The sequence below is a fragment of the Siniperca chuatsi genome, linkage group LG20 (genome assembly GCF_020085105.1).
Source record: "Siniperca chuatsi isolate FFG_IHB_CAS linkage group LG20, ASM2008510v1, whole genome shotgun sequence".
Taxonomy (NCBI): domain Eukaryota; kingdom Metazoa; phylum Chordata; class Actinopteri; order Centrarchiformes; family Sinipercidae; genus Siniperca; species Siniperca chuatsi.
The window spans coordinates 13,287,940-13,311,248 of record NC_058061.1 but is presented as its reverse complement, the minus strand read 5'-3'; the positions used below and the strand labels follow the sequence as shown (position 1 = coordinate 13,311,248).

General features: G+C 40.2%; 2 protein-coding genes and 1 long non-coding RNA gene across 5 annotated transcripts; 1 reads left to right on the top strand and 2 right to left on the bottom strand.

Moving 5' to 3' along the window:
- Positions 1-4,704: 4,704 nt before the first annotated feature.
- LOC122867227 lies at positions 4,705-7,491 on the bottom strand. Its single transcript, XR_006375871.1, has 2 exons — positions 5,872-7,491; positions 4,705-5,608 (listed from the first exon to the last, which is right to left on the bottom strand). It is a non-coding gene; the product is annotated as an uncharacterized LOC122867227 (long non-coding RNA).
- A 140-nt stretch (positions 7,492-7,631) lies between these two features.
- LOC122867225 (DDB1- and CUL4-associated factor 7-like) lies at positions 7,632-13,292 on the top strand. Its single transcript, XM_044177741.1, has 7 exons — positions 7,632-8,135; positions 9,655-9,813; positions 10,502-10,613; positions 10,771-10,889; positions 11,046-11,255; positions 11,613-11,730; positions 12,162-13,292. The coding sequence occupies exons 1-7, from the start codon at positions 7,992-7,994 to the stop codon at positions 12,332-12,334; spliced, it is 1,035 nt and encodes a 344-aa protein (XP_044033676.1). The 5' UTR covers positions 7,632-7,991; the 3' UTR covers positions 12,335-13,292.
- Positions 13,293-13,617: 325 nt separating this feature from the next.
- kcnh6b (potassium voltage-gated channel, subfamily H (eag-related), member 6b) lies at positions 13,618-23,206 on the bottom strand. Of its 3 annotated transcripts, XM_044177738.1 has the most exons (12): positions 22,334-23,206; positions 21,624-21,781; positions 19,895-20,320; positions 19,349-19,742; positions 18,624-18,823; positions 18,261-18,513; positions 17,958-18,151; positions 17,488-17,593; positions 16,560-16,829; positions 16,247-16,427; positions 15,332-15,536; positions 13,618-15,197 (listed from the first exon to the last, which is right to left on the bottom strand). In XM_044177738.1, the coding sequence occupies exons 2-12, from the start codon at positions 21,765-21,767 to the stop codon at positions 14,904-14,906; spliced, it is 2,667 nt and encodes an 888-aa protein (XP_044033673.1). In that variant the 5' UTR covers positions 21,768-21,781; positions 22,334-23,206; the 3' UTR covers positions 13,618-14,903. The 3 variants fall into 3 exon arrangements, with proteins under 3 accessions (XP_044033673.1, XP_044033674.1, XP_044033675.1); XM_044177739.1 differs by having other exon boundaries at positions 21,666-23,206; XM_044177740.1 differs by lacking the exons at positions 21,624-21,781; positions 22,334-23,206 and adding an exon at positions 20,643-20,990.
- Between the last annotated feature and the right edge of the window lie 103 nt (positions 23,207-23,309).

The window sequence follows — 23,309 nt, the reverse complement described above, 5'->3', positions numbered from 1 at the left end:
GAAGAGTTTGACTCCCCGGGTCCTCGTGGCTGCTGCTGTGTGGACCATCACAGCGGCTCAAGGGACCGTGTCCACAGTCGTTGATGAGCTGAACCACAGCACCTGGGCCATGTTTGTGTACGTCATAGCGCTGCCCATCATTGTCGTCTGTGACGTCTCCATCCTCTGGACTCTGAAGAAGTCCCACTGTGCAGGGGGAGACCTCCACCCCAGGAAGAAGAAGGCTCTCCAGATCATCACCAACAGCATGATAATGACCGTCATCTCGTACGTCCCTCCGGTGCTGGTGTACATCCTTGGGGATCTGATTATTAGTGATAAGAAAGAGTATGAATGCTTTTTAGCAATACCTATCCTGATCACCCCGACTGCAGGGAGTGCAATCATGCCTCTGCTCTATTTGGGCAATCTGGGGAATTTGAAGAGCCTCTGCTGTTTGGTGTAACAGTTCAGAAGGTTCATAGGAGGGTTTGGTGGTAGTAATGTATGTCACTTACAAAATGCATGAAGCTGAAATGATTGTGATTAAGTTTTGTGTAGTCTAGTAAAAAAAACCACGTATTTACTGTATGTAGCTAAATGTGTACGAGATGTTTATTTTTTTGTTTTTCATTGGCTACCATGGGATTTACAGGAGAATTATAAATATAATTTCGCCCCCTTTTTGACAATTATGTATTCAAAGAAAATACATCTGTAAATACATTTGAAAAAGAAGGATAAGGAAAACAAAAAAACATCTAACCTAACAGCACAGTTTCAATTAAACTGCCAAGTCTATCGTCAGTACTGTGGCACACATTTATGGCACACTTTGTTAAATTGTTTATCAATTGCATGTTAAATTGTTAATTTACTGTAGATAGGAGGTTATCTCATCTAACCTTTCAAAAGTAAACAAAAAAGGAGATAAAAGGAAACAAAGACAGGAGGAGAGCAAAAAAGAAGAGGAGAAAAAAAAATCAAGTTCCTTCCTAGTGATCATGTTTCTTAAGCATCCTTTGTTACCAAACAGAACTGTCCTTATCCAGTCATCATTTAAGGGAGCTGCAGGTTTTTACCATTTATGAGTTTTTTTGCCTGCAGAGAGTAGAAAAAAAGGGTTCAATCTGCTATATACTATATTTCATTGCACAAATAATGACAGAAGTTACTTAGCTGATGATGCAAATGATTTGATGTAAACATAATTTTTTTTTGCACACAAAAGAGTCTGAGTTGTTGTGTCTCAGTGAGCTTCAGTGTCAGCAGATTTCAGCATGTGGGTCTCATAATTATGTAGCTTCCAGATGGGTCATTTGAGCCAAAATTGCTTACAATTTCACAAACATTAACGATAAAGATGCTTTGTAGAAAATAACAATTTTCAAGGAAAGAGCTGTAAAAGTATGTTTAACTTATCTTCACTGTATTTACATATATAAACATATATATCACATACTAATATTCATCTATCTTGTTCACTTTAGATTTTTATTATTGTTGACATTATGCTTGATTATATTATATTCATTATATATATATATATATATATATATATATCCGAGCCATCAACACATATGCCCAGCCAGAAACCCCACTGGTATAATAAACTGGCCAAAGGAGGAGATAGAGGCCACTGATATCAAGACAAGGAAGCTCCTCACAATGCATGGAGGGTTTCACCCCAAATCCAGCACCCTGAGACTGTACACTAAGCAGAACAAGGGAGGCCGAGGACTAGTTCATTTTTAGTGAGTCAGAACCGCTGTCCAGGATGAAACAACAAAGATCCAGGAGTACATCAGGAAGATGGCCCCCAACGATGAACGGCTAAGTGAATACCGCAGGCAGCAGAAACCAGAGGATGATGATAAGGAGGAGGATGAACCATCATGGAGAGACAAGCCCCTGCGCGGCATGTACCACCGACAGATAGAAGAAGTGGCTGATATTAAGAAATCCTACCAAAAAACACAACCCCTTTTTTTGTCTGTATGAGGTATCTTGAGACAGACAAATTAAATCTAAATAAATCTTTGTTAAATACACTTGTAATATGTTGACAAATACCATATTCTTCCACTGCACAATGTACGTTTTTCTGTGTACATCTTCAGTACCACAGTATGTAAATGATGTTTGTTTATACCTGCACACCTGCATGAGTGCAGCTGTCATGAAAGATGATCTACCCGCCTTCAGAATTTACATTTCTAATAGGATCATTGTACTCCATGAAAATCTATCATGGAAAAGAAGTATTTGGTTTTACAAAGAAATCCAGTTGATGAGCTTGTAAATAGACTTTTTCTCACGTTTATTGGACTTTTCATTAGCTTTGTCAGACTAGAGTCTCAGTCTGATGTTTTAAAAATTATTTAAAAAACTACATACTGATGTACAGTGTCTTCTAGACTACAATGGTAATAGTTCATTTTGTTCAAATGTGTTATCTGTATTCAAAGCCAATAGAATTGTTTTGTTTACTCATTTTTTAAAACAAATTTTTAATCTATTGTTCATGGCTTACTCCTTTCTTAATTGAAAAGTTTTAGTTTTCTTGCTAATTATCCAGATAAAAGTTCCGGTTGTAACTCTAAAGCAGCCCAGATATAATTTTCCTCATTAAACTCCACCAGTTATCCCATCCCTCAGGCATGCTGGGAGATGAAGTACCTAAAGGGGCGTCCTGAGCCACCTCAGCTGGGTAGTCAGTGTTCACCTGTTCTCCACTATAGAGGAACTGTGGTTTACCATCAGTGATCATGAGCCAAACAACTGAGTTCAACAGCTTTACTGAATGTTTTACTTTGCAAGACATTCAACTATTAATAATTTCAGCAGAAATTAAAAATGCTAAAATGAATTTATGCCCTAAAATATCCTTTGACCTCTGCTCATCAAAAGTGATGCAAATATCAGAACTTGCAAACAATGTGTTGTGGAAACTCATTCATAAAACCCTGCATGATGACTGGACAAGCAAATGTTGTTTTAGCTGTTAGCAGGTGGGGAAAAAAACAAAGTGTGCAGCAACTTTAACATCCTGCCCTGAGCTGGCATTGCTGACGAATAATCCTACAAGTATTGCTGCAGTTAATCAGAGGTCACTGGTTAAATGAGCAATCACAGCCTGGAGTGGAGGTCTGCAAAGAAGCCAAGTACCAGGCCAAGGAGCAGCTGAGAGGAACATTCTGCTGCAGTAATAAACATTACTGATGTTCTCATGGTGCATGCAAACACCTTGACCCTTCTACCAGCATTACAGTAGCAGGGTCAGAATGCAGCAGCTAAATGTGGGAGAGTCCCAGTATGTGCAGGCCAGGAAGGAAGTGGAGAAATGGCCAAGTATGACCCGATTTATTATTTATTATTATGCCCCAATTGAGGGAAAACGTATGAACCTCACCACCGCCTAAGGAAATGCTCAACATTTTTGGTATGCACAAAGGCAGCTCTTTATTCGCTTTTCTCAGGTGGAGCACTTCCTCTGTAATGCTGCCTTCATGTGCCTCTCGTAAACTCTCTCCTCTGAATCTGTATACAAACCAAAAACCTAGAACTCGTTGGACATTCAAGTTGTGGGTAATAAAATCGCAAAGAATGACAGAATATGTTTCTGTTGGATGTTGTTGGATGAAAAAGCAAGGAAACACAGAGACAGTAGTGAAAGGAAGTGAATAAAATCGCCGTAATTGGTATCGTATTGATAACTTATTAACCATCATATTTCAGTGTTCGCTATTTGCCTGTTTTCGTGTAAGACAGTCAACAACATTACTCATCTATTGACTGTCTGTCCCTCAACTCCCCCTCCTTTTTTTCTTTCCAAATGCGACTTTTACTGGGCCGTTTTTGTGCTTCGTTGTGATACCGACGATATTCGTGAAGGCAGCAACAGCAGCCTCCATGACGCTCATCTGATTAAATAAAGATTGTGTATGTATAAATGAGGGCATATCTTATGGAGGAATGGTGTTCACCCCTCCAATATGTTGACAAATACCATATTCTTCCACTGCACAATGTACGTTTTTCTGTGTACATCTTCAGTACCACAGTATGTAAATGATGTTTGTTTATACCTGCACACCTGCATGAGTGCAGCTGTCATGAAAGATGATCTACCCGCCTTCAGAATTTACATTTCTAATAGGATCATTGTACCCCATGTAAATCTATCATGGAAAAGAAGTATTTGGTTTTACAAAGAAATCCAGTTGATGAGCTTGTAAATGACTTTTTCTCACGTTTATTGGACTTTTCATTAGCTTTGTCAGACTAGAGTCTCAGTCTGATGTTTTAAAAATGATTTAAAAAACTACTACTGTACATACTGATGTACAGTGTCTTCTAGACTACAATGGTAATAGTTCATTTTGTTCAAATGTGTTATCTGTATTCAAAGCCAATAGAATTGTTTTGTTTACTCATTTTTTAAAACAAATTTTTAATCTATTGTTCATGGCTTACTCCTTTCTTAATTGAAAAGTTTTAGTTTTCTTGCTAATTATCCAGATAAAAGTTCCGGTTGTAACTCTAAAGCAGCCCAGATATAATTTTCCTCATTAAACTCCACCAGTTATCCCATCCCTCAGGCATGCTGGGAGATGAAGTACCTAAAGGGGCGTCCTGAGCCACCTCAGCTGGGTAGTCAGTGTTCACCTGTTCTCCACTATAGAGGAACTGTGGTTTACCATCAGTGATCATGAGCCAAACAACTGAGTTCAACAGCTTTACTGAAAGTTTTACTTTGCAAAACATTCAACTATTAATTTCTAATCACAATATCAACATTCATATAAGTATACACAAAGTACACATGCAGCATCAGATTTTAGTATATAAGAGAAATACGTTTTTCATAGTTTGGTTTCCAATTATTTCATTTTAACTTTCTTTTTTTATTAGGGAAAAACAAAGCATATAGTGCAAACATATAACACATGCAGTATATGACATATAAGAGTAAATGAGCATGCAAGAACAACACAACATTAAATAAATGTAATCAAGGAAAGAATCATCATATCATAAAAGGCACAGTGAAAAACATGGTGAAGAATAACTTGTAAAAAAGACAGTATGCAATCCCACTGGCAACCGTCAAAGTCCAAACAATGCCAGCCATCACAACCCTGGGAGTCAGACTTTTCCTCTTGCAGTAGGTGATTGGATGAACCACAGCCAGGTAACAGTCCAGGCAGATACAAGCCATCAGGAAGGGTCTCCCACATGTGTTCAAGGCATAAACACCATTCCAACTCGCTTCAAACACCCAACTCTCCCAGATGAAATGATTTAATAATCCAGGTGGGATGAAGGCCAAGAAGACAACATCCATGATGGAGAGGTTCAGTATGAAAAAATCATTTGGTGTGAAGGGTGTTCCTCTCCTGTATGTCTTAAACATCTCCCAGAGGATGGCAATAGATGGAGGAAAACCAAGAGCAAAGCACAGTATTGTACAAAAAGCCCAAATATATTTGCCCTCTTCAAGTCCTTCACACCCTTTAAAATCAAATTCTTCCCAGACAAATCCAGATGTGGCAGAGTTGTTGGACAGACGCTTGGAACGAAGATTTGTCTCAAGCAACATTATTGAGCAGATTAGTAGATACAAGACCTGAGAGACACAGATATACTAGTAGAACATAAAAAATAAACAAACACACACACGACATGCTGCAAGCTAGAACCTTGCATGTTATAATACAAAAATGTGAATAAACAGACAAACATTTGTTTTTGAAGAAACTCATAGTCACTGTCAAAATACACTGGCAAATTTTTCCACACTCCCTAGAAAATGTGTCTTTGTTCAGATAATTAAATTTACAGCTCACTGGTTATTGCATTAGTTAATACAAATATAGACACATACTGTACCTTTTTATGAGGTATTGTAGAGATGTTTTTACTGAGGTGGTACTGTGTCTTGTTGCTTTGACAAAAGTGTCAAACATCTGTGGGAGCTGCTGCAAGTATTTGTGTGCAGACAATCAAATTCATGACTTGCTGTCAGTGGCCGTTTTGCAAATCCTATATTTATGGAAAAGAGCAGACCCGCAGAGCACAGGAGGTTCACAAAGGCCCATAAAGAAAGACATGATAATTATCCAAAGCAATGTTTTGTGTGTTTACACTGCACTCTCAGCTGATCTCTTCTTAAGTGATAGCGAGCCAAAGTTCACATCATCACAGTTATTGCAATTTATCCTGAGGGGGACATGAATGCCTGTAGCAAATGTCATAGCAATCCATCCAATAGTTGTTGAGACATTTTACTTAAAACTACAAATGTCAGCCTCATAGTGGCGCTTGAGGAATAGGTGATCGCCATCGGGTCTTTACGATTTATCCTCTGGGGATGATGAATGTCTGTTCAGACACCATGAATATCTGTACCATATTTCTTGTAGTTGTATCCAGTAGTTGTTAAGACATTTCACTAAAAACAAATGTCAACTTGCTGGTGGCGCTGGATTCAAAGTCCATGAATGTTTGTACAACATTTCATTGCAATCCATCCAATAACATGGCTAAAAAGAGAAGAAACAAATACTAAAGCTATTAGTGATAATCTTATACCATAATAGGTGCCACCAGAGAGCAAAAATTAAAAATGCTTAAATGAATTTATGCCCTAAAATATCCTTTGACCTCTGCTCATCAAAAGTGATGCAAATATCAGAACTTGCAAACAATGTGTTGTGGAAACTCATTCATAAAACCCTGCATGATGACTGGACAAGCAAATGTTGTTTTAGCTGTTAGCAGGTGGGGAAAAAAACAAAGTGTGCAGCAACTTTAACATCCTGCCCTGAGCTGGCATTGCTGACGAATAATCCTACAAGTATTGCTGCAGTTAATCAGAGGTCACTGGTTAAATGAGCAATCACAGCCTGGAGTGGAGGTCTGCAAAGAAGCCAAGTACCAGGCCAAGGAGCAGCTGAGAGGAACATTCTGCTGCAGTAATAAACATTACTGATGTTCTCATGGTGCATGCAAACACCTTGACCCTTCTACCAGCATTACAGTAGCAGGGTCAGAATGCAGCAGCTAAATGTGGGAGAGTCCCAGTATGTGCAGGCCAGGAAGGAAGTGGAGAAATGGCCAAGTATGACCCGATTTATTATTTATTATTATGCCCCAATTGAGGGAAAACGTATGAACCTCACCACCGCCTAAGGAAATGCTCAACATTTTTGGTATGCACAAAGGCAGCTCTTTATTCGCTTTTCTCAGGTGGAGCACTTCCTCTGTAATGCTGCCTTCATGTGCCTCTCGTAAACTCTCCCCTCTGAATCTGTATACAAACCAAAAACCTAGAACTCGTTGGACATTCAAGTTGTGGGTAATAAAATCGCAAAGAATGACAGAATATGTTTCTGTTGGATGTTGTTGGATGAAAAAGCAAGGAAACACAGAGACAGTAGTGAAAGGAAGTGAATAAAATCGCCGTAATTGGTATCGTATTGATAACTTATTAACCATCATATTTCAGTGTTCGCTATTTGCCTGTTTTCGTGTAAGACAGTCAACAACATTACTCATCTATTGACTGTCTGTCCCTCAACTCCCCCTCCTTTTTTTCTTTCCAAATGCGACTTTTACTGGGCCGTTTTTGTGCTTCGTTGTGATACCGACGATATTCGTGAAGGCAGCAACAGCAGCCTCCATGACGCCCGTCATCGTGTTATTTTTGTCCTCCGTTCGCCGCCATTGCTACCATATTACGAACATATTTCAGCAGCTGCGTGTGGGGAATGTGACACATTTAACTGATTTGTTTTGTATGTAATGTGTAGCGTTTACCGCCGGGAAAGTGCCCCAACTATTACATGGAGTCAACATAGCTTACTTCTGTTGAAATTACACAACGTTAGCAGAGACAATAAGCTACATTTGTAAAGTAGCTAGACGGCGGCTGCTGCGAATCATTCAGTGTCTTCTTGCCTTCTGGTTATCTAGTTGTCACCCAGAGGTTATTTGTAGACGCTTTCAAGATGTCGCTAACGTTACACGGTAAACGTAAAGAAATCTACAAATATGAGGCGCCGTGGACAGTTTACGCCACGAACTGGAGTGTCCGACCGGATAAACGCTTCCGGCTGGCGCTCGGTAGCTTTGTGGAGGAGTACAACAACAAGGTAACTTAAAAGAAGACATCTGGTCCCGTGCTGCTTTTTAATGGCAGACATAACCAGTGATGGTGAACACAAATCTTAAGTTTAACTGATTGGAGGAGATTTACTTTATCAATGAAAAGTACAATATTAATTAGGAGTAAAAATGCCCCCCTCCGCTCCAGGCCCCCTGTCAAAACCTACTGAAAGTAACGGTTCACAGTATATTGATCATGAGTATGAAAATGATGTGAATAAAATGCTACAGCCTTTACAGTCACCAGATCTCAACCCAGTTTCACACCATTGTGCAAGACAATGCTCTCCACCACCATCTCCATAACGCCAAATTATATTATATAAACTTTCATCTTCAGATCTATTTAGTGATGTCTGTGACTCTCTCTGATGCTATGTGTCCTTTTGTTATGTCTGTCAATGTTTGTTTTTCTTTCTGTCTGTTGTACTCAGGTCTCTCTTGCAAAAGAGATATTGATCTCAGTGAGATGACCTGATTAAATAAAGGTGGTGTATATATAAATGAGGGCATATCTTGTGGATCAATGGTGTTCAGACTTGGCAAGGAGCTTTAATTTGTCACCCATCTGTATATTATGACGATATTAAAACAATGCCTGATATATACTGTGTACTGGTGCGATATGTCGGGCTAAATTTTGATAATCATCTGTTTAAATGTGACTATTTAGAATGTGTGGCATTAATATCAAACTGTGCATTTATGAAACAGTTTGTGATTTTAGGGAGCATTTGAGAATTACAACATGAATGTAAATACATTTTCCATTGCAATTCAATGCCAAAATAAGTTTTCTGGGGGAAGTCAGTTACAGACATTTGAAAACAGTTTGGTGGTTTTAAATCCTTTAATAGATAAATTAGAATTTATTTTTTATTATTTATTTTCTCTTCTTACATTACTGGAATCTGGCTTATTATCCATAAATGAGGACAGGTATTGCAGTGCTGTTAAGATGTTTGCATCTGCACCATCGTAGGTACACTTTAATAAATTTAATAGGGCAGCCAGGGATTATTTTCATCATCATTATGATAAATGACAAATTTCCATCTGAAGTTGTGCGAGCCTAAAGGTATGTTTTCAAATTTAGCCTAAGGTTATGTCTTCTAGTGTTCAGGTTACAGTTTGTGTATTTGAGAGCTAACTTCTAACTTTTTAGAGTATTTAATTGTTAATCAGTTATTAAAATTGCCAATCATCAATTTTCTGTTGACAGAACTTTGACTAGCATAGCTCTAAATAGCAACTAAATCGGTTAATTGATTTAGTTGCTATCCGCACAAGCGGAAACTGGACACATGGTGATATTACAAAGAATTGAAAAATATGAAATGACAATGAAAATGATCAGGTTGAATATTGGGGAAAAATAATATGTGTCCCTAACTGGATTGTGCCATCTGAGCATCCCTTGAATCATCACCACCTGTCACACCAGTGACTGACTACTGTTCCCCTACGCTGGCTCACTCGAGGTGAGTTGGTATTGTGTCTCCACAGGTTCAGATAGTTGGTCTGGAGGAGGAGAGCTCAGAGTTTGTGTGCCGAAACACTTTCGACCATCCCTACCCCACCACCAAGGTCATGTGGATTCCTGACACTAAAGGAGCGTACCCTGATCTGCTGGCCACCAGCGGGGACTACCTGAGAATCTGGAGGGTAAGAGGACCAATCCAGTCTGACCTGAACCCATGGCCTCCTGTAGTCAGAGAAAACCCTACAGAGGCCTTATAACCAAGTCACTGCATTACATACATCTATTATATACTGTAAACTGTTTGACCACACTCAAAGTTCAGGATGAACCATGTGGTCCAACATCCAGCTCAGGCACAGTGGCCCATAACTAAGGCTCTCATATGCCAGAGCATGAAACCAAAACTAGCATTAATAGCATGGAAGGGAAAAAAAGATCTTACGTGAACGTGATTGTCTGAAGGCTCTGTGTGGTTTTGTTTTTTCTTTTCCTTGAATTTTACAAACTTTCTGGGATACATGATGCTCCCAATTCAAACTGGTTGTGCTACAAATGCTACAGAGGTGTTTTAGAGTATTCTAAGTTTATTACATTGTCAAAAACTATGATGAAATGTACAACATTGTGACCACTGACGACTATAGTAAAGCCAATTATTTAAATAAATAAAAAACAATTCAGCTAGAATGCAAACAAATAGTTTTGCTACTAGTCTTCTCTTTTTCCTCATTCTTTTCCCCATCTCTTTAAACTTGAAAATGTTGATCGTTTTTCTTACATATAAAAAAAACAACAATGTGGTGCATGTGGTCTGTATGAACTTGCTGAAGTGCCCAAATATTGACAAAAAAAATGCGTTTCTACTGACAGGTGAGCGATACAGAGACCCGTCTGGAGTGTCTGCTCAATAATAACAAGAACTCTGACTTCTGTGCACCACTCACATCCTTTGACTGGAACGAGGTGGACCCAAACTTGCTAGGTAAAAACCTACCTGCAGGGTTACCTCAGGGTATTACTGACTTTATTGACAAATCCCAAATAGAATGCTGAGCTTCACTGACGTAAAATCATTATTTAAAAATGTAAATTGGCATGGACAAGGAGATGACATTCATGTATGTATGTTTTCTGTGCAGGTACTTCTAGTATCGACACCACCTGTACCATCTGGGGGCTGGAGACCGGACAAGTGCTGGGCAGGGTCAACTTAGTGTCCGGTCATGTCAAGACGCAGCTCATTGCCCATGACAAAGAGGTAAATGTTGTGACATGATGGACCAAACCTCTGTGTCTAATACTTGTAGTACTTATAGACAATAATCTTGGAGTAACTTTCCCATCACCATGTCAAATGCTCTTTACTGGTCTGTGGTCCTATCTGATCAAAACTAACTGTCTGCTTGCATTACAGGTGTATGACATCTCTTTCAGTCGAGCCGGCGGTGGCAGGGATATGTTTGCCTCAGTGGGAGCGGATGGCTCAGTTCGCATGTTTGATCTCCGTCACCTGGAACACAGCACTATCATCTATGAAGACCCCCAGCACCACCCACTGCTCCGGCTCTGCTGGAACAAGCAAGACCCCAACTACCTGGTCACCATGGCGATGGACAGCATGGAGGTTAGTGCTGCTCCCTCTGTGAATACATGCTATAAAACTGAAGCCTGGAAACTTCTCCTTGACTCAGTTTTTGTGCTTTTTGTATGTACCATTCGGTTTTTCTATGTTGACGTAAAACACTTGATGTGCTTATAAGCAATCAGTCTACATGTTGTACAACGTAAAAACTCCAAATTTCTTTGACAATTTTAAAATTATGTCCTTTTATAGATGGACTTCTTTAAACGTTTGACTTAGAAATAAAAGATTTTCGAAATAAATCATTTTTTACCAATGTGTCTTCATATTGAGCCTCTCTTTGTCCTGTTTTATTTGATGCCAGTTAACGTCCGTACATTTCTTTTTTCGTTTCCTTAGGTGGTGATCTTAGACGTGCGTGTGCCCTGTACTCCAGTGGCCAGACTCAACAACCACAGGGCCTGTGTCAATGGAATCGCCTGGGCGCCGCACTCCTCCTGTCACATCTGTACTACAGGTATGCAAGTTTTACTGAAAACACGGTTAGCAATATTCACACATAAGTTTGTTTGCAGGTTGAGGACTTTGCCTGAAAATATATTAGTAGTTGTTGCATGTTGAATGAGAGGAGAACAACTCAATACAAGCTTGAACCTCATTGCAGTAACTGACAGTGAGCACGAGAGGGAGCCGTTCTTATGCTACACATGTGACCTCAAACCAATGTGGAGGGAAAAAAATTGGTTGAAATAGGTCTCATTTGATACCACAACTAAGAGTTGTCTCACTCAGAAATATAATATATTAATATATATATAAAATTCAGATTCTACACACAGAAAGAAAACCTGGTGAAAAGTAGTTCTTTACCAGTTTTAGGCCAGAAACACGTACCATGGTCATGGTAAATCGATTAAAATCAATCCTCCTCCCCTCCTCTCTGTCCAGCGGAGGACCACCAGGCTCTAATCTGGGACATCCAGCAGATGCCGCGGGCCATTGAGGACCCTATACTGGCCTATACAGCTGAGGGAGAGATCAATAATGTCCAGTGGGCTTCCACCCAGCCCGACTGGATCGCTATCTGCTATAACAACTGCCTGGAAATCCTCCGAGTCTGAGCGGCAGTCATGAAGAAATAAAGCAACTCAAAAACATTCTCAGTTGGATTTACAAGCTGACATGACTTTGTTGAAGGGAATTCTTTGTTTAATAAGGACACAGTATCATTCATTTCATGCTCGTATTGGGTTCATGTTGATACAGATGTTTTTTTTTCAAATGAGTGAGAACTAGATTACATCATTGCTTGACTTTGTGATACAATACCAAGACTTCCTGTATCAGAAAACTCAAAGAAGCACCAAAACAAAAATGGTAAGTCTCAAGAAACCAAAAGACTGATAAATCTCTTGTCATGTACAGACATGAACCAAGGTTCAATAGTCTTCAAGCTTACAGCATGTTGTCTCAGTTACATGTTTTTATATGCTACATGGTGCATTTTATGTGTAGTTGTACCCATTATGTCATCAACTATTTTTAAAAGTGGATTGAATGTGGTTAATGTGGATTTAAGTGTTCATGTATTCAATTGTTTTTTTTTTTAACTTATAACTATATGTATTTTATTCAACTGAATATCATTTGTGATATGAAAAGCATCTCTGTTGTGATACACTAATTATGTGCAACAGTTTACTAGTATTAATTGACCATAATACAGATTTTCTTTTGTAATTTGTGCACCAATTATTTTATTCATAATATTTTATTTTATACAGAAATAAACAGTCCCTCACAGTTTAAATCATTATACAGAAGTTTTATATTTAGACAACAGTTTAAATTATTTCAGTGAGGTGACTCATCAACATATTGATAAGAATGTATTCTTCCAGTTACTGTATAATACTGAGAAAACACTGCCCGAAGCACATCATCCAAGATCTCTACAATACAGAGAAAATTACATTTTTGTCAAACAGCCTAGAAAACTGACATGTATCACAAATTCTGTGAGTCTTGTTGTGATATTGGGATTGGTATGGGGTGTGAAATACAAGCCATGGGAGTGAACAGGACTTCGTTCTTACCTGTTGCAGGTGCACCTGTGTCGGCCAATAATTATCTAAACAGTACAGAAATCCCAGAGATATGTTTGCAGTAATTTAGAAAAAGTGTTGCCATTACATAGTTTATGCACCAGAATGCACTGACAAAATTATTATGATTATTATTTTAACAGAATTGTCCCATAATGTACATATTTTGGTCACAATCATTTAATAACCAATTTCAATGGATCCTTATCAAAAAAATGTATGCGATGTTAAAAAAATGAATATCAGCCCATATATTGTTAGATTGTAAGATTTTCCTAAAGAAACAGTTGTGGGAAACATGCTTATTTACTTTTTTTCCTGAGAATTAGATGGGAAGATTGATACCACGCTCATATCTGTACAGTAAATATGAAGCTACAGCCAGCATCCAGTTAGCTTAGCATAAAGACTGAAAATGGGGAAACGGGAAATGGGGAGTGAAGTTTTTACACTTCAGATTTTGTGCAAATTAAACAAACGAGATTTAACATGTTAATTAGTGAGCTTTAGAGGTTCTATTCTGGATTTTTCTGAATTTTCTTTGGACTAGGGCTGAACAATTAATTGAAATATTGAAATCATCAATATTCAAATCAGAATATGGCCAACTGCAATATCCAAATTGCAGGAGCTGCAATTTTTTGATAAAGGTAAAATGTGTCACAACATACCATTATAAATGAAGCATTGTCGTGCTACGGAGATGCCCTGGCCTACAAATCTGATTCTCCACACAGGGATCATGCTTGTTTGGTACAGACCCCAGCAAAAATCACATTTCTTCAGTGAAAATGGAATGCAAAAATGACCATCCCACTAAAATTGTGACTCATCACAATCGCAATATCTGTCACAATAATCACAATCTGATTTTTTTTTTTTTGCACATCCTTCAGCCCTACTTTAGACAGAGCCAGGCTAGCTGATTCTCCCGTTTCCAGTCTTTGTGCTAAGCTAAGCTTTTACCGCACAGATGTAGGAGTGGTATCAATCTTCTCATCTAACTCTTGGCAAAAAAGCAAATAAGCGTATTTCCCAAAACGTGGAACTATTCATTTACTCTCAAATAACTATATCAGTAATGGCCTCACAAGTTCAGTATCGGTCAGGCTCTAGTTTGTGGGTAGAAGCTCTGTACTAGTCAGCCAGGAAAATAATTACTAAGGATTTAAATGAGATCAGGACATGACATGATGACATTAAACGTGACATGATAGAGATGGCACTCACAAAATTTACTGAACTGGGATGGAACAAGAAGATGTAAAACAGGACTATGAGATGTAAAGAAAATGTGACTCCTGTACACTCTTTATCACGCACATACTGTAAATTAGCAGTTGTCCTTTAAAAAGTATGATAACTGTGTTGCAATCGCCACTGAGTGTAATCCTGTCAACACTATGAAATGGAAATCCTTGTAGCCCACCACTATCTGATTTTGAGACACTACTCACTGTCCAAATGTGTAATGATACATGAATCTTGGACAAGTCATGTGGCTCCTTCCAAAAGTCTGTCAGTAGCAGCGTATTACTACTTTCAAGGTCACACTGGTTGCCACAAAAACTCTTACTGAAGGCCTTCAGATGACAGGCAGCACAGGGTCTGAGAGGTGTTTCTGGATCTCGGACAGTCCTGAGGTGATGTCCAGGTTCCCCGGCAGTGAGGGGTAGCGGAGGCTGCCGCACAATCTGGGGTTCTCCATGAGGGAGGACTTGACTGATGGCTGGGGCAGCTGTGGAGTCAACCCTGTATGGGTCTCAGTTTCGGGGGTGACAGTCATGAACATGGTGTCATCTGACGCCACAGTCACATGAATACCGCTGGACAGTGACTCCTGGGACTTTTGGAATTTAAGGTCAGTCTGGGTAGAGCTCTAGAATAAAGAAATACTTTTTCATTTTTATTTCTGAAGTAAAAGGATAAAAATTAGTTAGTTAGTTAGTAGCAAACACATTGACTGACAATTTCTCTACAAGTTTCACTGTATTATTTGGTATTATTCTATACCTGTGTGGGTGCCCGGCTGTCCATCTCTATGGGAGAAATGGGGTACATGCTGTGCAGCACTGATGTCCCAGTCCCATAAAGGCCACGTGAGTCAGTAGGGAGATTACTAGACGACACAGTGCTGTAAGCAGGAGGTACCGGAGCGATCTGCCTCTGGAGAAGCTGGAGAATAACGTTGATGTCGGCTGTCATGCGAGTCTCCAGTCTGGGGAATTAAGAGACAAATAGGAATGGCAGAGGCCAATACGTGAAGTGATTTGTTGAATCAATAACACAGCCAGGTTGGGTAGTTTTTAGATTTGTTTCGAGCATGGTCAACTGGAAGTAGACCTCCGTACAGTCCTAAAACATGCTAGAAGGATTATACGTCCAAGCACCTGGGATCCATCATTCGGGGGCAAGGAAACATAATTTGTCCCGCTGCACTTGCCCTGTTACCACCATGACCATGTGGCTTCCAAATTCTATTAAATGGAGGCATATTGCATCTTTAATGAATCTAGGTCCTTCACCTCAACCCTTTCTCAGTTACCCAGTGCTCCTGTTTTGCCTAGAATTTGTTTACATGTGCATCCATACCTGTCTATGTTTTTGCACCTGTTTATTTTCAATGAGGGAATTGTCCTGTTCCATTAGGGTGGTCTTCAGCACTCCCCCTCTTGAATCTGCCCAATTACATCATGTTTTCTGGCCAATAAACGATTGGTGTTGCTGAACTGTTGCATTTCTGTACTGTATCAGCATTATCTCCACTTGTATCTTTCCATATTAAAACTCCTTAATTTGCTTAGGTAGTTCCATTTGCGATTTGAAAACATGTTCTGATCCGTGACCTATCCAGCCACTTTAATTTCTCTTTATACTCTTCTGTCACAGCAATATTTTCAAACCAGCTGAGGGCATCATTAAATTCACCTGTTGAGCTGTGAATGTAAAACCTCAAGTCGAGACTCTAGCTCACTGGGCCGCTCTTCTGTGAATGGTGGAGGGTGGTATGAGTTCCGGACAGAGGAAGATCGCCAGGCACGACTGGAAAACTGTTGCGACCGTCGGTCTGGCCAGTATTGATACATTCCCGGCACATTCAAAGACGAAGCTGAGGGAAATTAAAGACAAGACATCAACAGTTGTAGTTAATCATAGGACGTTTAAAACTCCAAAATACTGGCCAAACACACCCTGTATGTCTTTCCAAGGCAGACTTCAATTAAGACTCTTATCCATCTACCTTGGTGGCCGAGGTCCAACACTGCTTCCCTCCCTACTGAGGTGCCACTCTGGGGTAGCAGCTGCACTACAGAGGGGGGGTAGTCCCGTCTGGGATCTTCTGGAGAGTAAAGCTCTACTTTGGCACTGTGGGCAAGGGGCTTAGCCAGGTCTTCACTTGACAGGGAACATGGGGATCCGCAGCTACAGCGGTCATCCCAGTGGGCCTGAGGAGGTGTGTGACGATGACGGAAGGACTGAAGGGGGTACGAGTCTTCATGATCAATTCCATCTGTTCACGGGAAAGCATTCAGTTAGAACCTTAGTCCCTAGCATACCTTTGATAGAAGCTAAAGAACAGGTCATCAGTCCATTAAAGGGCCAACGCAGATAAAAAGACAACCATGCTTACATTCAAAACTTTGAATGTCATTGGACACTGAGAGAAAACCAGATCCTTCTATGAACATGGAGACAACGTTCAAACCCTGCATAGTAACAACTGAATTAATGGACCCAGGGGCTCCTTTATTATGACGTATCAGTGCTAATCTCTGATAATTGCACTCTTCCAAATACAGCTACAGTACTCATGCACAAACTGAACTGGATCCTTTGTCTTACTGGCACTCTAACATAGTCCAAATCTACTGACTGTTTTCTCCATTCAGGTTCAGATTCTACCTCTTTGTCTCTCACTGTACAATCTTTTGTCTGATTGCTGATATTCTGCTATATTTTCACATTAGTGCAGTTTAGGTTACCAATCAAGACAATGCCTGTAGATGAGATTAGGATTACTAGGGTAGACAGGTTGTTTTGAGGATTTTTAGAGGCTTATCACACTGATTAACAAGCAGAACCTTTCTTAGGACATTACTATTACAACTCATATGCAAAAGATTGCCAGCCTGTTTGACTTTGAAAAAACTGTGTGCCAGATATCTCACCTGGCCTGATTCGGCAGTCCAGTGAGTGGATTCTGTGTCTTGGCTTGTGGCGATACCCACAGTCGTCACCAGAATCAGCTGTTATTATTGGAGGTACTTGATCAGCCTGATGAACACAGAAAAAAAACAAAACAGTATCACATACAATTTCTAAATCAGCTTTACAGGCCTACAACAGCAATGGACTTTGTTCCAGCACAGAAGGGAATCTAAACATATAATTTCAAAGAGGGAAACCAAGGCTCTCCACAAGAGGGTTTGTAGTGACCAGTACTTAAATAATGCTAGCAATGGTTCCATTCAAGGACAAGTCGCTGTATTGGTATTGAAGCCAACCATTGAGTCTCCTTTGAACCTTATATTAGAACTATTAGAAATGTTAATGAGAAATGCTAAAAAAATTTGTGTCTCAATAAGAAAAACATCTGAAATTCAAATTGTCAAGATGGATTTGTACATTGTAAACATACATCTCTCAGGTCAAAAGTTATCTCCAAGTTCCTCCAGAAGTTGTCTGCAAAGCCGGGGTAGATATCAAGGACCTCCAGCAGGTCGTCCCTCAGGATGCGGTGCAGGTCACAATAGGTGATGGTGTGGACATCTGAATTGGACTTCCCTGGCTCATTATACAGATGGATAGGCTCCCCAAAGACATCATTCTTTTCTGCAAGAGCATGAATATTTTTTATTCAAGTAGATTATGTTTTTGAAGTATGGTTTTGGAGCATTTGTGAGACACCACAGTCAAATGGTCTGTGGTTAAAAGGCTTTACCTAATATGGCAACCACCACATCATCCCTGGTGATCTGAATGGAACCACGTGAAATGAAGAAGACAGAGTCCAGGATGTCTCCGTAGTGGATCAGAGTATCTCCTGGAGGAGCGTGGACTGTCTTGAACCTCATACCCAAGGCACGCAGACATGCTTGACTGCCTCCATGGAAAGCCTTGCAGTTCTGTAGCAGAGATCTGTTCAAGTGCAAACAGATGTCTGCCTGCAAAGACTCTGGAAATCCCTTCAACACCTGAATATGAAGACAAGACCATCAGCGACTGCATGCAAAACAGGGATATTGAACAACTTTGACAGCAGTTACAGTAGCACTTTTGACAAATCCTGTCACTTTCTACTTACAGCATTCATGTCAATGCCATTTGTGTAGGACCAGGCATGCTGAAAGTACTCCTCCAGCCTTTGGCGAAGGCTACCTGGGATTTGGTGGAATCGGATGAACTCTTTGACTCGCAGCATCTGGGTGTGGTAGCGGGTTGTTCCGGAGTACAGCCGCTGGATGATGGCTGACACATTACCAAATATGCTGGCATACATGAGAGCTGAGACAGAAGAAACAATGAGGACAGGGCATTACATTAAGTCCCCGGTGATTGTGGCATTTCAATTGTAATATTTGTTAAAAATGCTAAAAAGGCCAGTGTTCACATTCTGTTTATTAAAAAGGACTGTACAAAAATAATCAGGGAGTGAGGGGAGTCATAAAAGGGGGGGTTATTTAATTCTTTTTGGTGAAGGGAGTGCAGTCTCATTGTTTGGAAGAGCAGGGGATGGTTTTTAAAGTTTTTCGATCCCCAGATGATTTTATTTCAGCCTTATATTAAATGCTGAGGTTAAGGTCTCTACTTAGTTATTAATGGTGAATCAGGTTGTACCAATACTCTTATATTATTTTAGTGGACATATTGGGGGGAGGGTACTGCTGTTTTTTAGGAGAAAATCCAAATAAATTATTAATAACTCTGAGGAGGGTCTTGCTTTTTAAAAATAAGTGAAACATAAGGTTCAGACCTGCCTGCCCACCCCAATCATTTTTGTCCAGTCCCTAATAGTGGTATTTAACTCACAGCCAATGACCATGACGCAGATGGAGAAGATCTTCTCTGAGTTTGTGTTTGGAGAGACATTACCGAACCCCACACTCGTCAAACTGCTCAAGGTGAAGTAAAGAGCAGTGACGTACTTGTCTTTGACCGATGGGCCAGAGGTGGAGTCACTGTCGTTGTAGGACTTGCCTAGTTGTTCGGCCAGGTTGTCCAGCCAGCCGGTCTCCGTGTACGGCCTCTCCACAAAGCCAATAGCGTACCAAATGCAGGCGAGCCAATGGGCGATGAGCACAAAGGTGCACATAAGCAAGAAGAGGACAGCGGCCCCATATTCAGAATATCGGTCCAGCTTTCTTGCCACGCGGACCAATCGCAGCAGCCGAGCTGTTTTCAGGAGGCTTGTTAAGGTTGCCATCTTTGGTGTCCATTAATAACAGGGAAGAGGATGTTAGGCAGGGAAATGGCCATTCATAACCATAATAATTTTAGAATCAATACAACAATGTGAACTTGAGCTCTTCTGAAAAAAATCATGTATTATAATTTGCAGAGAGGCAGAGTTCTTACCTCATCAGAGCCAGATCTGAAAATGAGGAGGTCAAACGGGACCGCTGCGAACAGATCGATAGGGAACCAGCCTTTGACATAGTGCTTGGCTATCTGGCTCGGCTGTGTGACCACCTCGTCGTTTTGGTCCACGTACGTTGTGCGAAGGTTGATGACTATATCCACAATGAACAGCACGTCCACCATAAGGTCCGCCACATTCAGAGGGTTACATGTATAACCACAACTCCTTTGGCGTAAATCCCCGTGTTCATCCAAGAGGAAGGCAGCTGAGTAAGGAGTGAAAACAGCTGTGTAGAGGACCAGGAGGAGAATAATCCAGTCCCAAAACGCCTTGAAGGGGCTGTAGTGAAGCAAGATCCACCATGTGGTCTCTGGCACCTGGAGTTTGTATTCAGGCAGTACATCAGACTCCAAAGAAAGTACCTAAGCATAAAGAATGCATCAGTATGCAGTGATTCTCAGATATGAACAATTACTTTTAATGTTCCTTCAATTATGTATCTTGAACTTTTAATGTTCACTTTTTGGTGTCATTTAATGCATTATGGGAAAACTAGTTCTTGTCCCAGAAGGCAAATGAATACTCTTGATTAACCAATCATAAAACTGCAACTCTTCTCACTTCGACACAAAGCATATCGTATCTTTTGCTTTAAAACAAAAACAGTAAAACAAGTACACTCTCTGAAACAAAAAGCAGCATTTTCAAAACTCTTTCTCTCTGAACTAATATTAACCAACAGACCTTTCTAGAAGACATACTGTTTTGACCAAGTTCTTGGCGGACGCTGCATGCTCTGGTTTTGCGACCTTGTAGGTCCAACAAATCCTTGCCCATCCTGTCATTGGTGACTTTCAGCAGAGGTGAATCTTGGTAAAAGATTATATCCAGATAGTACAATTATTTCCAGATAGTTAAAAATCCTTGAGGGTGAAGCTAAAGCAATAGTGTGCTTTAATCAACCGTGCAAGAGCTGTGTGCAGGATGCTGGTGGGCTGGAGCGCTGTAATGATGAGCGTCACAATCACACAACTGAGCTCATGTGCTGCCACAGTCCTCGTGTTCTCGTTAACCCAAATTAATATTTGCTGCCCTGACATATCTCACTGACTTTGCAGACGGATGGATCTATCTATCTAGCTACCCGATAGATAGGAAGGTAGATAGATAGATCCATCCGTCTGCAAAGTCAGTAGTTAATAGTTAAATAGTTAGTTTTATATATAGATAGATGGACAGACAGACAGGAATAAACAAGTGACCTCATGCCCAAGGTTACGAGTCATTGCAAACACTTCCCTTGCATTTGCTTCATATCCACCACCACACACCATCCCACAGAGGCAGTGATGCAGAATGCCAAGCCCCAGGGCTCCAGCAGTAACAACAATAGGTCTGAATTGAACTGTGGCTCAATGTAACTTTGCTTTTCACACCCAGAAGGAAAACAGCCACCAAACCACTTACTGATGTTTCCAGTAGCGGGTTTATTAATAGCAGTCTTTCTGGGAGCCTCTTTATTTGTTAGAAATCAAAACATGATTGATGCGAGCTCTTTAATGACAGACGGAACCTGAATGCATCATGGGGCATTACAGTCAGACTTTTTACTTGAAATTTGGTGGCGAATGGCCAAGTTCGTTCATTTAGGGCTCATAAATATGACATCCTGGCTCTAAGTCAACCAGACACTGAGCCCATGTGAGGTTCTCTGGCCCCCCGTACCTGCGTGACCTTCTCTGTGACGTTCTGAGTGCGGTCCTTCACCTTGGAGGGGCTGAGCAGCTCCATCCTGGGTCTTGGAGGCGAGCGGAATTCGGGGCCCCTGCTGGCTGGTACCCCACTCTTCATAAGGTCTGAGTCAGACATGGAGCTCTGCTGGCCTTTTGGTGATTAGAAAAACACGTTTCTATTTTTATTCAGGCCAAAGAGATCCTGAGCAATCTTTGTTTTTACAGTTCTCTCTTATTTTGTTCTCTTTCATTTTCTAGAAAGATGTTTGGCCTATTACTACAGTTCTAGTACTCAATAACACTGTTGGCTACATTACTGTAGTCATGATGTAGTTTTCTTGCTATACTGGATTTATACTGTACATTTCCTCAATTTTATTTATGTAAAATTTGCCACAGTATTTTTTATTCTAAATTTGGAAACATTATGAATGTAAAAAAGGAACTACTCAGTGACAGTTAATATTCTGTAGCCCCACCGTATCAAATTCCTCTCTGCTCTGATTTCCCAGAATGCCAATCTAGCTGTGCCCCTCCCAAAAATACTCTGCCCTCAAATACTGGATAATCTCAATAGTTGACTCACAGAGTGTTGCTGCAAAGGGAAGGCAGCAGTTACATTGTAGAAAAATCTCTCTGCTCCCACTAGTTGGTCAAATCTTCAACCAAGCAAAGTCTCAGTCCATGTAAATAAACACATACCTGATTTGAAACCAGAATGTTAGATCCTTCTTGGCCTTGACCACTAGGCAGCTGTGACTCAAATATCCATCCTTTAGGACACTTTTTTGACAAGTGTTTTCAAAAACATTTACTCTCCTCTTTCATGGTTCATATTTAGGCAAAACAAATGTACTTCTGTCATTCAGACGTCAATGTTGAACTCTCCACTCTGGCACATGGCAGGGGACTGGCCTGCAGCTCGCATGTTGCCGTGCAACGTTCGCCAACACTGGAAACTAATCAATGCCATGTTATGGCTGAGAGGAACTGACAGGAAAATCGATGAGCAGCACTGATAAACAAAGCAAATGGGCTCAGAGCCATTACACTGGACTTTCTCGTTAACATCAAATGACTATCTCAACGTTCTTGTATTCAGTTCAGTTTGGTGGTGTAGGTCTAAAATATACAGTAGTTCAGGCTGTGACATACATGACACTGTGGTGTAAAAAACTATATCGGCTGGCTAAAGGTTTAGTACCCGCTCAATATGTTGCATGCATACAGTTAATGTGGGATCTTATTGACTGCAATGTTGACATTAAAGTAATATGAGGGGGTAATGACCTGTGATGACACTGGCTCAAAATGTCCTTCAGCTGTAACCTTCAGCCATCTGTTTTCTTTTTTTAAAAAAAATAATAATAAATATGTATTTTAACATTTAATTTTTAAATCTTTGCATGGACACTTTTAAGGAAGAGGGAGAATATTTTACATTTGACAAGAGCTGATTCTGTAGTGCGAAAAATTTAAGGTCGCTTCTTGTTCCTTCACTTTGATGTTTTCATCTGCTGACGGGGGGGAAAAGTTTCTCCATGCACATGATTTGTGACATCACAACTACCAATTATGGTCCAGTATGCAACTTACACAAGTGTGATGTGGAAACTCGAAGCCTCCATTGCACAAACACTGAGAATGGAGTCATCTTGTTTAACAGCTAAACTTTTGA

Bases quoted from the DNA above. Each gene is read 5' to 3' on its own strand.
- LOC122867225 (XM_044177741.1), top strand. From the start codon at position 7,992: ATGTCGCTAACGTTACACGGTAAACGTAAAGAAATCTACAAATATGAG. The intron at 8,136-9,654 runs GTAACTTAAAAG...GTGTCTCCACAG, and splicing joins TGGAGGAGTACAACAACAAG to GTTCAGATAGTTGGTCTGGA. The intron at 11,256-11,612 runs GTTAGTGCTGCT...TCGTTTCCTTAG, and splicing joins TGGCGATGGACAGCATGGAG to GTGGTGATCTTAGACGTGCG.
- kcnh6b (XM_044177738.1), bottom strand. From the start codon at position 21,767: ATGTCTGACTCAGACCTTATGAAGAGTGGGGTACCAGCCAGCAGGGGC. The intron at 20,321-21,623 runs GTACGGGGGGCC...CTTTATGCTTAG, and splicing joins TCACAGAGAAGGTCACGCAG to GTACTTTCTTTGGAGTCTGA. The intron at 18,514-18,623 runs GTAAGTAGAAAG...CTTCATATTCAG, and splicing joins ATGGCATTGACATGAATGCT to GTGTTGAAGGGATTTCCAGA.